At 44.9% G+C, this 14,822-nt stretch overlaps 1 protein-coding gene across 1 annotated transcript in view; it reads right to left on the bottom strand.

The window, feature by feature from the left end:
- Window positions 1-14,822, bottom strand: part of ASB9 (ankyrin repeat and SOCS box containing 9) — a 41,016-nt gene that overhangs the window by 16,413 nt on the left and 9,781 nt on the right. Inside the window, exon 2 of the mRNA XM_004386363.1 lies at window positions 4,390-4,469. Within this exon, the coding sequence (XP_004386420.1) occupies window positions 4,390-4,469 (80 nt within the window). The remainder of the gene's footprint in view (window positions 1-4,389; window positions 4,470-14,822) is intronic.

The raw sequence follows: 14,822 nt of genomic DNA, 5'->3' as shown, positions 1-14,822 counted from the left end.
TTGGATTCCTTTACATCAACAAAGAGAACTTCGAAGAGGAAATCACCAAATCAATACCATCTACAATAGCCCCCAAGAAGATAAAATACTTAGGAATAAATCTAACCAGAGATGTAAAAGACCTATACAATGAAAACTACAAGACTACTGCAGGAAACCAAAAGAGACCTGCATAAGTGGAAAAACATACCTTGCTCATGGATAGGAAGACTCAACATTGTGAAAATGTCACTTCTACCGAAAACCATCTACAGATACAATGCAATCCAGATCCAAATTCCAAAGGTATTTTTTAATGAGATGGAGAAACAAATCACCAGCTTCACATGCAAAGGGAAGAGGCCCCGGATAAGTAAAGCATTACTCAAGAAGAAGAACAAAGTGGGAGGCCTCACACTACCTGATTTTAGAACCTATTATACCACCACGGTAGTCAAAACATCCTGGTACTGGTACAACAACAGGTACATAGACCAATGGAAAGGAATTGAGAATCCAGACATAAATTCATCCACCTATGAGCAGCTGATATTTGACAAAGGCCCGAAGTCTACTAATTGGGGAAAAGACAGTCTCTTTAACAAATGCTGCTGGCATAACTGGCTATCTGTCTGCAAAAAACTGAAGCAAAACCCATACCTCACACCACGCACAAAAACTAACTCAAAATGGATCTAAGACCTAAATATAAAATTGAAAACGATAAAGATCATGGAAGAAAAAATAGGGACAATGCTAGGAGCCCTAATACATGGCATAAATGGAGTATGAACCATAAGTAACAATGCACAAACACCCGAAGACAAACTAGATAACTGGGAGCTCCTAAAAATCAAACACTTACGCTCATCAAAAGACTTCACCAAAGAGTAAAAAGACAACCTACAGACTGGGAAAAAAATTTTGGCTACAACCAATCTGATCAGCACATAATCTCTAAAATCTACAAGATACTGCAAAACCTCAAGAACAAAAAGACAAATAATCCAATTTAAAAAATGGACAAAGGATATGAATAGGCACTTCGCCAAAGAAGACATTCAGGCAGCTAACAGACACATGAGGAAATACTCACGATCATTAGCCATTAGAGAAATGCAAATCAAAACTACAATGAGATTCCATCTCACCCCAACAAGGCTAGCATTAATCCAAAAAACACAAAATAATAAATGTTGGAGAGGTTGTGGAGAGACTGGAACACTTATACACTGTTGGTGGGAATGTAAAATGGTAGAACCACTTTGGAAAGCAATTTGACGCTTCCTTAAAAAGCTAGAAATAGAAGTACCATACAATCCAGCAATCCCACTCCTTGGAATATATCCTAGAGAAATAAGAGCCATCACACGAATAGATATATGCACACCCATGTTCACTGCAGCACTGTTCACGATAGCAAAAAGATGGAAACAACCTAGGTGCCCATCAGCGGATGAATGGATAAACAAATTATGGTATATCCACACAATGGAATACTAAGCAACGATACGCAACAACATGAATCCATGAAACATCTTACAACATGGAGGAATCTGGAAGGTATTATGCTGAGTGAATTTAGTCAGTCTCAGAAGGACAAATATTGTGTAAGACCACTATTATAAGAACTCAAGAAAAGGTTTAAACAAGAAGAAAACACTCTATGATGGTTACAAGGGTGATGGTTATTCACTAACTAGATAGTAGACAAGCATTATCTTAGGTGAAGGGAAGGACAGCACACACTACAGGGGAAGTCAGCACAACTGGACTAAACAAAAGCAAACAAGTTTCCTGAATACAATCAAACACTTCAAGGGACAGAGTAGCAGGGGCGGGGGTCTGGGGACCATGCTTTCAGAGGACATCTAGGTCTGTTGACATAACAAAGTTTATTTAAAAAATGTTCTGCATCCTACTTTGGTAAGTGGCGTCTGGGGTCTTAAAAGCTAGTGAGCGGCCATCTAAGATGCATCAATTGGTCCCAACCCACCTGGAGTAAAGAAGAATGAAGAACACCAAAGACACAAGGAAAGTATTAGCCCAAGAGACAGAAAGGGCCACATAAACCTGACTGCATCATGCTGAGACCAGAAGAACTAGATGGTGCCTGGCTACCACCAATGACCACCCTGACAGGGAACACAACAGAGAGTCCTGGATGGAGCAGGAGGAAGGTGGGGTACAGAACTCAAATTCTAGTAAGAAGACCAGACATAATGGTCTGAGACTGGAGGAACCCCGGGAAGCATGGCCCCTGGATTCTGTATCAGCCCAGAACTAAAACAATTTCCAAGGCCAACTCTTCAGACAGGGATTGGACTGGACTGTGGGACATGAAGTGATACTCGTGAGGAGTGTGCCTCTTAGCTCAAGTAGATACAAGAGACTAAATGGGCAGCTTCGGTCCGGAGGTGAGATGGGAAGGCAGAGAGGGTTAGGAGCTGGTTGAATGGACATGAGGAAACCGGGGTGGAAAAGAGGAGTGTGCTGTCGCAGTATGGGGACAGCAACAAGGGTCACATAACAATGTGTGTATTTTTGTATGAGAGACTGACTTGAATTGTAAACTTTCACTTAAGCTACAACAATAAGAAAAAAATTTTAAAAAGAATGCTCCTCAGAAGCGAGGATGGCCAGACTTTGTCTCATGTACTTTGGACATGTTATCAGGAGGGACCAGTCCCTGGAGAAGGGCCTCATGCCTGGTAAAGTAGAGGGTCAGCGAAAAAGAGGAAGACCCTCAATGAAATGGATTGACACAGTGGCTGCAACAATGGGCTCAAGCATAACAACGATCGTGAGCATGGCGCAGGGCCGGGCAGTGTTTCGTTCTGTGGTACGTAGGGTTGCTATGAGTCAGAGCCGACTCGACGGCACCTAACAACAACAACATGGTGGAGACGGACTCCCTGGGTGGCGCAAGCAGTTAAGCACTCAGCTATAACCGAAAAGTTGGCAGTTTAAACCCACCCAAAAGTTCCTCAGAAGAAAGGCCTGGCAATCTACTTCTGAAAGGTTACAGCCATTGAAAACCCTGTGGGGTGGTTCTAATCTGCACACAGGGGTTGCCATGAGTCGGAATCGACTCAATGGCAATTGGTTATGCCGGAGAGATAGGGCTGTGCTCTAGAAGACACAGGCAGGGGAGGGGTGGGTGGTGCTTCGAAGGGGCCAGCAATGTGCTAGTTTTTTATTTCTTGACTTGGGTGGCAGGCACCTGGCAGTGTTCTCATCATCACTTTTTGTTAAATGGTACACATTGTGTTTAAGCTCATTTGTGTTTGTAGTCTGTATTTCTCAATTAAAAATATTTCAAAAGTTAGCCTGGCCCAAATTACTAAATTTAACAAGCAACTATTAAATTTTAACAAATTAACAAGTGGCTCTTTCTTATAAGACTGTTAAGAGGAAATTTCGAAACTGTGAGGGAACACAGAAATACACTACCTGCAACAGTATTTAGCACCTCCTAGAAGCCTAAAAATACTTTATTACTTTAGGAAATTAAAATCTCCCTATTAACTGATCAAAGTGTTCTTTAAAAATAAGTGTTTAGTAATACACACACACACACACAAACCCACTGCCATCGAGTCAGTTCTGATTCTTCATCCTATGGATAAAGACCTGTAAAAAACCTGTTACAGTTGAGTCGATTCCAACTCATAGCAACCCTGTAGGACAGAGTAGAACTGCCCCATAGGGTTTCCAAGGAGCACCTGGTGGATTCGAACTGCCAACCTTTTGGTTAGCAGCCGAACTCTTAACCACTGTGCCACCAGTGTTTCCAGCAATACACAGGCTTAGATAAAGTATGTTATAAATATATCCATTCCATCCCAATTTTTTTCTCAAAAGAAAATAAAACTCTTTTCTCTGACGTTTAGTACTTTTTCCCTTAGCCTTCCTAGCTCTGTCTTAGTTTAGATAAGAGATCAGCATGAGGCCAAGCCAACCCTCTGACTGTGTACAGCCCAGTAGTACAAAACTGGACTAAGAATGGTTCCAAACCAAGTCCATTGCTGTCGAGTGGATTCTGACTTATAGTGACCCTATAGGACAGAGTAGATCTGCCCCACAGGGTTTCCAAGGCTGTAAATCTTTACGGAAGCAGACCGCCTAATCTTTCCCGCAGAGCAGCTGGTGGATTCTAACCACCTTTCGGTTAGCAGCTGAGAGCTTAACCACTGCGCCACCAGGGCTCCTTAAGAATGGTTAGCCCATAAGCAAGGCTTTTATATTTTTAAACGGTTAAAAAAAGATTTTGTGGCACGTGAAAATTATATGGAATTCACATTTTGCTGAAGAGGAAATTTATATCTTAATATCAGACCATGATTTCATTTTTCTCAGTCTGGTGAGCATTAGGATTCACTTCATATTTACTGTATTTCAAAAAGCTACCTGGCTGATGAGGTTCCTCAGAGAGAGCAGGCGCCCGTGGATCGCAGCTTCATGCATGGGAGACCAATCAGATACAACATCTGTATGGAAAGAGGGACAGGTTACGTCCTGCCAGTGCACTTTAGATCACCCCCCATCTGTCCATTTATCATACTGTGGAGGCTGCGTGTTGCTGTGATGCTGGAAGCTATGCTACTGGCATTTCAAATACCGGGAGAGTCACCCATGGTGGACAGGTTTCAGCAGAGTTTCCAGACTGAAAGACTAGGAAGAAAGGCCTGGTGACCTACGTTCAGAAATTAGCTGATGAGAACCGTATGGATCACAACAGAACATTATCTGATATAATATGCTGGAAGATGAGCTCCTAGGTTGGAAGGCACTCAGAATACACTGTGGTCACAATAATGGACTCATACATACCAATGATTACGAAGATGGCACAGGACCAGGCAATGTTTTGTTCTGTTGAACATGGGGTCGCTGTGAGTCAGAGCCAACTTGAGGGCAACGAACAACAACAATGCACTTTAGAAACTGGAGGCTCATCCCTGCCCGTCAATAAAAACCTAACGCGTCCTGGATGGAGACACTGTGGTTACCCAACCAAGACCCATAAGAACTTCAGCATTTCTCCTTCTACTGATGTTTCTTGTACACAGCTTATTTAAATGTCTAGGTAGCTAAAGAAACGACTAGAGCCAGTGCTCAAAGTGGGGGCAAAAGAGGCAGACTGGGATGACAGAGAGGTCACCGTGCTTCCATTTGCACACTGGTTTCAAAGGCAAATGGTCCATTTAGTTAAGTGAGGGATTGGCTAATTACCAGCATTAGTGTATTATGCCATGGTTGCCAGCCTAGTTTCCTACATGAAGTACACACTTTGGCATCTCAGCAAACAATACCATGTACTAATGGTAGTAATCACTTACACAATTACATACACCATTAGGTTTGAAATCAAACCTAAGCAGAACCAAATCTATTTACTGATTATCTTCAGCCCCAATAGCAAGTACAAACCAGAGTTCAGTCTGACCCTGTAACAGAGACGTTATTGTTAGGTGCCGTCAAGTCAGTTCCGACTCATAGCGACCCTACGTACAACAGAACAAAACAGAGCCTGATCATGGGCCATGCTCACAAACAGAGACATTATTTACATTATTTACCCTCAAAGGCAGCACGCCAATGCAGGTAAGAGAAAGCTCTGAATTCACACTCACTTGGCATCTTCTGGGAAACCCTGGTGGCACAGTGGTTAAGAGCTACGGCTGCTAACTAAAAAGTCAGCAGTTCGAATCCACCAGGCGCTCCTTGGAAGCCCTGTGGGGCAGTTCCACCCTGTCCTATCGGGTCTCTACGAGTCGGAATCGACTCGACAGCAGTGGGTTTGGGTTTTTTTGTTTTTGGCTTCTTCTGAGCTGTGGGTCCCTGGACAGGCTCTGAGCCTCAGTTTCCTTGTCTGTAAAGTGAGGGCAGCAATATACTTACCCATGACTCAATGGTGGCGCAACAGTTAAGTGTTTGGCTGCTAACTGAAAGATGGGTAGTTGGAACCCACCCAGCGGCTCCACAGGAGAAAGACCTGGCAATCTGCTCCCGTAAAGATTACGGCCTAGAAAACTCTATGGGGCAGTTCTACTCTGTCACATGGGGTTGCTATGAGTCAAAAATCAACAGCAACTAACAACAACAACATGTCTCAATACATATTAAACCAGTTACCGGTGAGTCTACTCTGACTCATGGCGACCCCATGTGTGTCAGAGTAGAGCCGTGCTCCATAGGGTTTTCAATTAATGATTTTTATCAGAAATAGATCACCGACCTTTCATCTGAGGTGCCTCTGGGTAGACTCGAACCTCCAACCTTTTGGTTGAGAGCACCACCCAGGGACTTCCAGTGCATAGCAGCTACTATTATTACCCTGCCCTAACACTAAACGGAGGGTTTTCATTACATCCCATAAGCACTGCAATTTAAAATAGCAACCACATAGAAGGAATACAGAATCTTAGGAAAGTAGACTGTAAACCCAACCCCAACGCATGAAATGCTTTTCTTTCCCTTTCTGAGTGTGGATGTGACCTGAATGAGGCATAGACCTGAATTTTTCTCCTCTTAAACTGGGTTTGACTTCCAGAACAAACAGGCAGAGGAAGCCAGAATGTGTGCAGGCCACTGGGAGGCTTGTCTGAGTTTGCTTCAGCCCTGTTTCAGTAAACACTCGAAACACAAACAAGGTAGGATGGTCTGAGACCAGTTATGCCTTGCGTGGAAACTGGTATCTCCTGATTACCTCCAGCCCCAACAGCAAGTGCAAACCAGAGTTCAGACTGACCCTGTAACAGAGACGTTGTTGTTAGGTCCCGTCAAGTCAGTTATGCCATGTTGCCAGCCTAGTCTCCTGCATGAAGTACACACTTTGTCATCTCAGCAAACAATACCATGTATTAATGGTAGTAATCACTTACACAATTATATACACCATTAGGTTTGAAATCAAACCTAAGCAGAACCAAATCTATTTACTGATTACCTCCAGCCCCAATACTGAGACCTAGAGAACCAGGGTAGTTATTATCCAAACCAAATCAGTTGCTGTGGAATCGGTTCGGACTCGTGGTGACCCCATGTGTGTCAGAGTAGAACTGTGCTTCATAGGGTTTTCAATGGCTGATTTTTTGCAAGCAGATCATCAGGCCTTTCTTCCAAGGTGCTCTGAGTGAATTCGAACCTCTAACCTTTCCATTAGTAGACGAGCTCCTTAACTGTCTGTACCACCCAGGGACTCCTGGGTAGTTTTGTTTTTGTTTTTAAAAAAGGGTAGTTATTAATAACTTGAAGGAGCCATGGTGGCACAGTGATTAAGCACTTAGCTGCTAACCAAAAGGTTAGTGGTTCAAACCCACCAACTGCTCCATGAGAGAAAGCCCTGGCCATCTGCTCCCATAAACATTACAGCCTAGGACAGACACCCTATGGAGCAGTTCTACTCTGTCCTATGGAGTCGCTATGAGTTGGAATCGACTGGAGGGCACACAACAACATTAATCGCTTGCAAACTGACAAGCCAGGAAGGAGGAGGGAAGAACACTACAGTTTAACTGTGTTGGCTGAGGCCTGCATGGCCCTCTGAAACAAAAAACAAACCCACTGCCGTTGAGTCAATTCCAACTCACAGTGGCTGTCTTAGTCACCTAGTGCTGCTATAACAGAAGTACCACAAGTGGATGGCTTTAACAAAGAGAAACTTATTCTCTCACAGTCTAGTAGGCTACAAGTCCAAATTCAGGGCGTCAGCTCCAGGGGAAGGCTTTCTTTCTCTGTCGGCTCTGGAGGAAGGTCCTTATCATCAATCTTCCCCTGGACTAGGAGCGTCTCTGAGCAGGAACTCCTGGACTGCTTTCTTGGTGGTATGAGGTCCCCAACTGTCTGTTTGCTTCCCTTTCATCTCTTGTAAGATAAAAGGTGGTGCAGGCCACACCCCTAGGGAAACTCCCTTTACATTGGATCAGGGATGTGACCTTAGTAAGGGTGTTACAATCCCACCCTAATCTTCTTTATCATAAAATTAAAATCACAAAAGGGAGGACAACCACACAATACTAGGAATCATGGCCTAACCAAGTTGACACATATTTTTGAGGGACACAATTCAATCCATGACATTCACCCTTTGGCCCTCAAAAATTCATGTCCTTGCCACATGTAAGACACATTCATCCCATCATAGCAAAAGTCTTAAATCAACTCCGAGTCCAAAATCCAAAAATTCCTCTTCATCTGTGAAATCTAGAATACAAGTTACCTGCTTCTAAAGTACAATGGTGGAACAGGCATAAGGTAATGGGAGAAACTGGAGGGAAAGACGGGATAACAGGCACCAAGCAAGTCAGCAGAACAAATTACGTTAGCCCTCAAGGCTTTGCAAATAATTCTCTGTTCTCTGAGACAATTATACACAATGGCCCTGCCCTCCAGACTCTAGGTATTGGCCACACTCTCCAGATTCTGAGTGGAGACCCCTCAGCCCTGGGCTTCAGCTCCGCCTTCCAGGCCCACGAGGACAGCAACTCTGCTCCCTTGTCTTTAGGCACACCATTCTCCTAGTCCATCTGAGTGGCAACTCCACCCTTAGACACACCAGAGGCCATGGCTCCACCCTTTGAAACCCCAGAGGTCGTGGCCATACCTTTTGAGACTGAGGCAGCTCAGCTTCCTGTGTACCTTGGGCTCTCGGCCCTCAGGCCTCACACCCGCTTCTGCCCTGCTGGGGCAAGCCTTCCAAAGCTCAGTAGCTCCATCAATAAGTGCCTGGAGGCACCCCACTCCACCAGTAAACTTCAGATGGAAGGCACTCAGCTCTCTTGCTCTGTGGGTCAGCAAGCCTAGCTCCACTGATAAGTGCCCAGAGGCACCCCACTCTGCCAGGAAGCCTCCTGCACACAGGCACTCAGCTCTCTCGGTCTGTGGGTCGGCTCCAGTGCTGTCTGGCACTGGTCTCCTGGTTCTGCTGCTGCCGGTCCTCTGCCATTGCCACTTCTCTGCTGCTGCTGCTTCTCTGCTGCTGCCAGTCCTCTATCCATTCACAGCTTCAAAACCACTTCCACATTTTAGGTATCTGTTAGAGCAACACCCCACTCTCTTCGGTACCAAATTCTGTCTTAGTCATCTAGTGCTGCTATAACAGAAATAACACAAGTGGATGGCTTTAACAAAGACAAGGTTATTCTCTCACAGTCCAGTAGGCTACAAGTCCAACTTCAGGGCATCAGCTCCAGAGGAAGGCTTTCTCTCTGTCGGCTCTGGAGGAAGGTCCTTGTCATCAATCTTTCCCTGGACTAGGAGCTTCTCTGAGCAGGAACCCCCCAGGTCCAAAGGCAACACTCTGCTCCCAGCACTGCTTTCTTGGTGGTATGAGGTCCCCAACTGTCTGTTTGCTTCCCTTTCATCTCTTGTAAGATAAAAGGTGGTGCAGGCTACACCCCTAGGGAAACTCCCTTTACATTGGATCAGGGATGTGACCTTAGTAAGGGCGTTACAACCCCACTCTAATCTTCTTTAACGTAAAATTAAAATCACAAAATGGAGGACAACCACACAATACTGGGAATCATGGCCTAACCAAGTTGACACACATTTTGGGGGAACACAATTCAATCCATGACAGCAACCCTATAGGACAGAGTAGAACTGCCCCATAGGGTTTCCAAGGAGTAGCTGGTGGATTCAAACTGCCGACCTTTTGGTTAGCAGCAGAGCTCTTAACCACTGCGCCACCAGGGGACCGCCTTCCCCCTGGAGCCATAAATTCTCTGGAAAATCTGCCCCTCCTTCCAGATGGACTCATTAGCACATAAGAGGATGCTGGATGCCCCGCCTACACACACCAGTCCAGGACTTTCCTTCCAGGGTCACCAAAGGGTTTGAGGCTATTTTGGTGCCATGGGTTTTCCTATCTCCAAAACCTTACAGCAGAATCAGTGTTTCCTCAAAGCCTTGTCTGACGCTCCTGACTTTCTCAGGGGAAATACTGCTGTTTCTAGGACTCAGGGTCTAAAATTCTCACTACAGATATGGAAAAGATTTAGCTCCAAATTAGAATTAAAAGGACAACAAATTCCACCCCGTTGGTGTTGATAATGCCAAATACCATCCACACAAAATCTTGAGCAAGAAGAAAGGGCCAAAAATGGGTAAAGGCTTCAAAAATCAGTTTTAAGTAGATTTGCAAATGTACCCTAATGGATCCCCATGCGTGTGATGATCAATCCATTTTCCTTCCAAGTGCTCAGCAGCAAAGAAATATAGCTGCCACACCTCCTTAACCTTTCTTAAAGCCACCTTAGATAATTAGAGCTGACAGCCTGAACAGTCCAGGCAGGGAATTTGGGTCCTAAACCGGAACACTGGCCAGCTTCCATAAAAATGATGCTATTATCAAGTGCAGACGCAAATGGTATTTACTTTCTACTTCTTCATCATGGAATCATTACTTCCTCTAGTTAGAGTAAATAAAGAGAAAGGCTGAGGTTCCCTGAGGTTATGAACCCCCGCATTAGAATGTAGCATTAGCAGGACAGTGTGTTGCACTGGTACACATATTGGGGGTGGGGGGCTGATGATGCTAATACAGTAAACCTGCAAAAGCAGGAATCTGTGTAAGTCTTTGGAAACTTGTCAGAGAAGGAAAACACAAATATTTTCTACTAAAAGGAGTGATAGAAAAGTGGTAAGACTGCACCCTGTCAAAGGTGGAAAGCTTGTGAGACCCGGAAATACAACTCAGTCCCGTCGAGTTCCAGCTCTCACAGGTGTCACTGTATTTATATTTATATCATCTCTCTATATACATATATGTGTGTGTGTATATACATACATATATATATATAAGCTTTACTGAGATATAATTCACATACTATACAAATCACCAATTTAAAGAGTACAGTTCAATGGTTTTAAGTATATTCACAGAGTTGTACAACCATCACCACAGAAAGAAATCCTGTACCCATTAGCAGTCACTCCCATTTCCATCTCCCCCAGCCCCTGGCAACCACTGATCTACTTTCTGTCTCTAGGGACTTGCCTATTCTGGACATTTCATATAAACACCCGATACCCATTGTCTTCAAGTCAATTCCGACTCATAGCGACCCTATAGTATAGAGTAGAACTGCCCCATAGGGTTTCCAAGGCTGTAATCTTTACGGAAGCAGACTGCCACGTCATTCTCCCATGGAGCAGCTGGTGAGCTCGAACCACCAACCTTTCAGTTAGCAGCCGAGCGCTTAACCACTACGTCACCAGGGCTCTTCTTTCCAACTTATAGCAGCTGTATATAAGTGGAAACATACAACATGTAGTCTTTTGTGACTGGTTTCTTTCATTTAGCATAATATTTTCAAGGTTCATTCACATTGAAGCATGTATCAGTACTTCATTCCTTTTTATGGATGAATAATATTTCATAGTAGGGATAGACCACATTTTATTTATCCATTCATCAGCTTATGGACATTTAGATTTTTCTACTTTTTGGCTATTGTGAATAATGCTGCTATGAACATTGGTGTACAAGTTTTTGTGTGGACATATGTTTTCATTTCTCTTGAGTATATACCTAGGAGCGGAATTGCTAGCTCATATGGTAACCCTATGTTTAACCTCTTGAGGAACTGCCAGTTACAGTTCCAAAGAAACAATTTTACATTCCCACCAGCAGTGTCTGAGGGTTCCCTTTCTAGGCCTGTCACAGTATGCCTGTGCTCCTGCACGGAAGAAAAACTCAGGCCTTTGTAAAGTTAAAATCCATCTCAAATTTACACAAGGACTTTCACCTCAGCAGGTCTCAGAACAACTGAGTGCTTATGTAAAAACTTAAAATTGTGATAATGGATAGGTTGATATTTTTCTACCATTCAGTGAGCATAGATTGCGTGTGCATGTGTGTGTGTGTGAAGTTTAGTGAACATCATAACATGCAATATGGATGAGTCCACACACTCTCTTCAGCTCTTGAAATCACTGCAGAGGGAGTCGAGAAGTGCACCTGGGGTGAACGTGAACCACTGAGGGTCTGGCCTGGCACGATCGGGAGAGGCTTCTCCAGAGCCCACACCCCAGTAGGCAATGAGCTCCAGGCTCAAGCTGCCCACAGTCGAACCCAGGAGCAGCTCTGCCTGTCCTTCTACTCACTGACAGCTGGAGAGGTCAGAATTAGCCAGACAGAGAGCCTGTTCCTAGCAGAACATGGCTGGTGCTCACAGTAGGAGACTATTTGATGGATGAAGGGGAGACTAAAGGTCACCATCCCCTTTTCCATCGGCCCCACCGAAGTCTTTGAAACTCAAGGACCATTATCTGTATACAAGATGTGTTCTCCAAGAGTCTTCTGCAACACTTGTTCAGGCAGCATCTATTGTTTTGCTGCCATAAAGTAGATACCAAATGGGGTTGCTGGCAGCACCATGGATCCTGTGGTAGAACTTCTGGTTAAAATGGGCTTGGGAGCTCTCGGAAGAAAAACTATTCCCCAGGTCCCCTATTTAGGGCCATTAAATTCACCTTTCATTTAGGAGACTTTTAAACTATGTATCCATCAAACCCGGCACACATTAGAAAGGCTGCCGTTTCATTTTTATTGCAATTTCTGGAATGATTTTTAAATTTTCCATTATTTCAGAAGTGATTTAAAATGCAGCAATAGATACATTCCAAAGAGAGCCATTAATGAAGCTCTGCGAGCCCCCTCATCAATCTCCCAGAGCTTGCTGGGAAACATCCTGCAAAGTCAGGGGCAGGAACAAGAGGCTGGGCTGCTTTGTGGGGTGGGGGGCAGGAGCATTTGCCTTCAGTCCTCTGGGCTTGATAAGGGTGGCTTCAGTGGCAGGCACCAACACTGGGGAGGGTCTGGGGTTGGTGATTACAGGGGACCTTGGTCTGATTCCAGGACAGATGAGAAGAGGAGAAAAAGAGAAATAGAGGTAAATACAAAGGCCCACTGAGGCATGGCCTCGTTAACTCTTGGGCAAGCAGGTCCACCATACAGCTCTCTCTCCCTCCCTCCCTCTTCTCTCATAAGGGCCTGCCTTCTCCATAGGGACCTTACCTTGTCACCCATCCTATCTGATCAGTAAGGTTTCCCCCAGAAAATTCACCCCTGCTGAAGTGCCCAACACCTTAAAATCCACCAAAAGAGAAGGGAATTTTCTCCTTTCGCTGTCTATTCCTGCCTGTCTTCTGTTTAAATGTGAAAACTCCCTACAGCATGGGCTCAATTTTATGAGGAAAAAAATATCTCCACAGGACTGTAGGTAAAAACATGGAGGACAGACTCTGAAAGTGGGAACGGTGATTACCTGGTCTGCAGGATTAGGGGTGGTTGCTAGTTCACTCTTCAAAGTATCTTCCAAAGTTTCTATGAGTAGGGAGACTTCCGGCAAAATGGCACTCTATGCAGAAGCACCACGCCGTCCCTCCACAGCAAAGATCCGAAAAACTAAGCCAAGAAAACAACAATCCTGAAACCCTAAAACATCAAATGAAGAGATAAAGAACTCAGCCAAGCACCAAATGGAGTGAGAAAACTGACAGAGAACGGAGAGCGAGGAGAGATTTGTGCAGAGGTCCCCTACCAGCTAACGCAGTGCGGATCCACCATCTTGGACTCCTATCAGAGACCGGCAAACGGGGTACGAGAAAGCAGCCTCACGGAGCGTCCAGCGGGAGACAAAACAACCGGTAATTTGCGATACACGCTTTCCCACCCCCCACCCTTCTTCACCCCCACTTGGCCTCCTCTGCTTCCCGTGGCCACAATCTCTTGTCCGGGAAGCACAGGCTGCTTGGATTCCACCCACCCGAACAGGCTGGCTCTCTGAGTGCCATTTATTGGCTGCTGGTGTTGCCTTTTTCTGTTTCTTTTGATTTCTTCCTTACCTCGCACCACCTCCCCCTCCTTTCACTCAAATACTTGGCTCCGTGCACCATCTTTGCTTCTTCTTAAGGAGCGGCAGAGCTCTGTTTGAGTGTGGAGCTGCTTCCCGGTCTGGGCTGCCGCACTGGTGGGATCCCAGGGCTTTTGTTTGTTTGTTTTGAATTGTTTGTTTGTTTTATTTTCCTTTTCTTGAGCTGGGAGCCCGTTCTGGCCAGGTGGTGCTGTGAGGCTTGGAGCCTATCCCCTTGGCTTGCGCAGACATGCAGAGGGATCCCTGAGGGCATTTCTTTTTTTGTTGGGTTTTTTTTTTCTGTTTTTCGGGGGGCTTTTCTTGTCCTTTTTTTTTAATTTGTTTTGTTTTCTTTTCCCCTTTTTGTCTTTCTTCATTACTCAGTTTCTCATCTCTCTATATCTTCCTTCTCTTTCTGTTCCCTGAATACCTGGCACTGTATACCTCTACGCCTTCTAGCCAGGCTGTACTGCAACACCTGAGAACAGCTTCCCCAGACCTCATAGCCACACTGGTGGGATCCCTGGGAACTTTGCTGTTCTTTTCCCTTTCCGATTTTTATTTATTCATTCTTTTCTTTTCTTTTTTTCTTCGTCTTCCCCTTTTTGTTTTTCTCCATTTCATAGTCCCTCATCTCTCCACTCCAACGGCAAGCTCCCCTAGCATTCTTTTTGGTTGTTTGTATGTTTTTGGCTCCTGTTCCTCTCTCCTCTCTCCCATATCCATCTTAGCTCCACGCATAACAATCTCCCTGCTACATCCTGCCGACCTGCACCGTGCACTTAACATCACACCACTGAGCAGCATAGGCATGACCTACTGGAACCTGCCCTGCACTGATTACCGACCTGCCCTGGTAGCTGTAGTAAGTGCACAAACAACTCGTCCCAGTAACTCCTCTTCAGTTAGACCTGCCCTGCTGTACCATATCTGAGTGACTGACCCTGCCAGTTGGAGAAGGAGGTGAAAAGTATTGTG

Source organism: Trichechus manatus, unplaced genomic scaffold (assembly GCF_000243295.1).
Source record: "Trichechus manatus latirostris isolate Lorelei unplaced genomic scaffold, TriManLat1.0 scaffold00162, whole genome shotgun sequence".
NCBI classification, from domain to species: Eukaryota; Metazoa; Chordata; class Mammalia; order Sirenia; family Trichechidae; genus Trichechus; species Trichechus manatus.
Note: the sequence above shows the minus strand (reverse complement) of the source record. Positions and strands in the feature narration are given on the sequence as shown.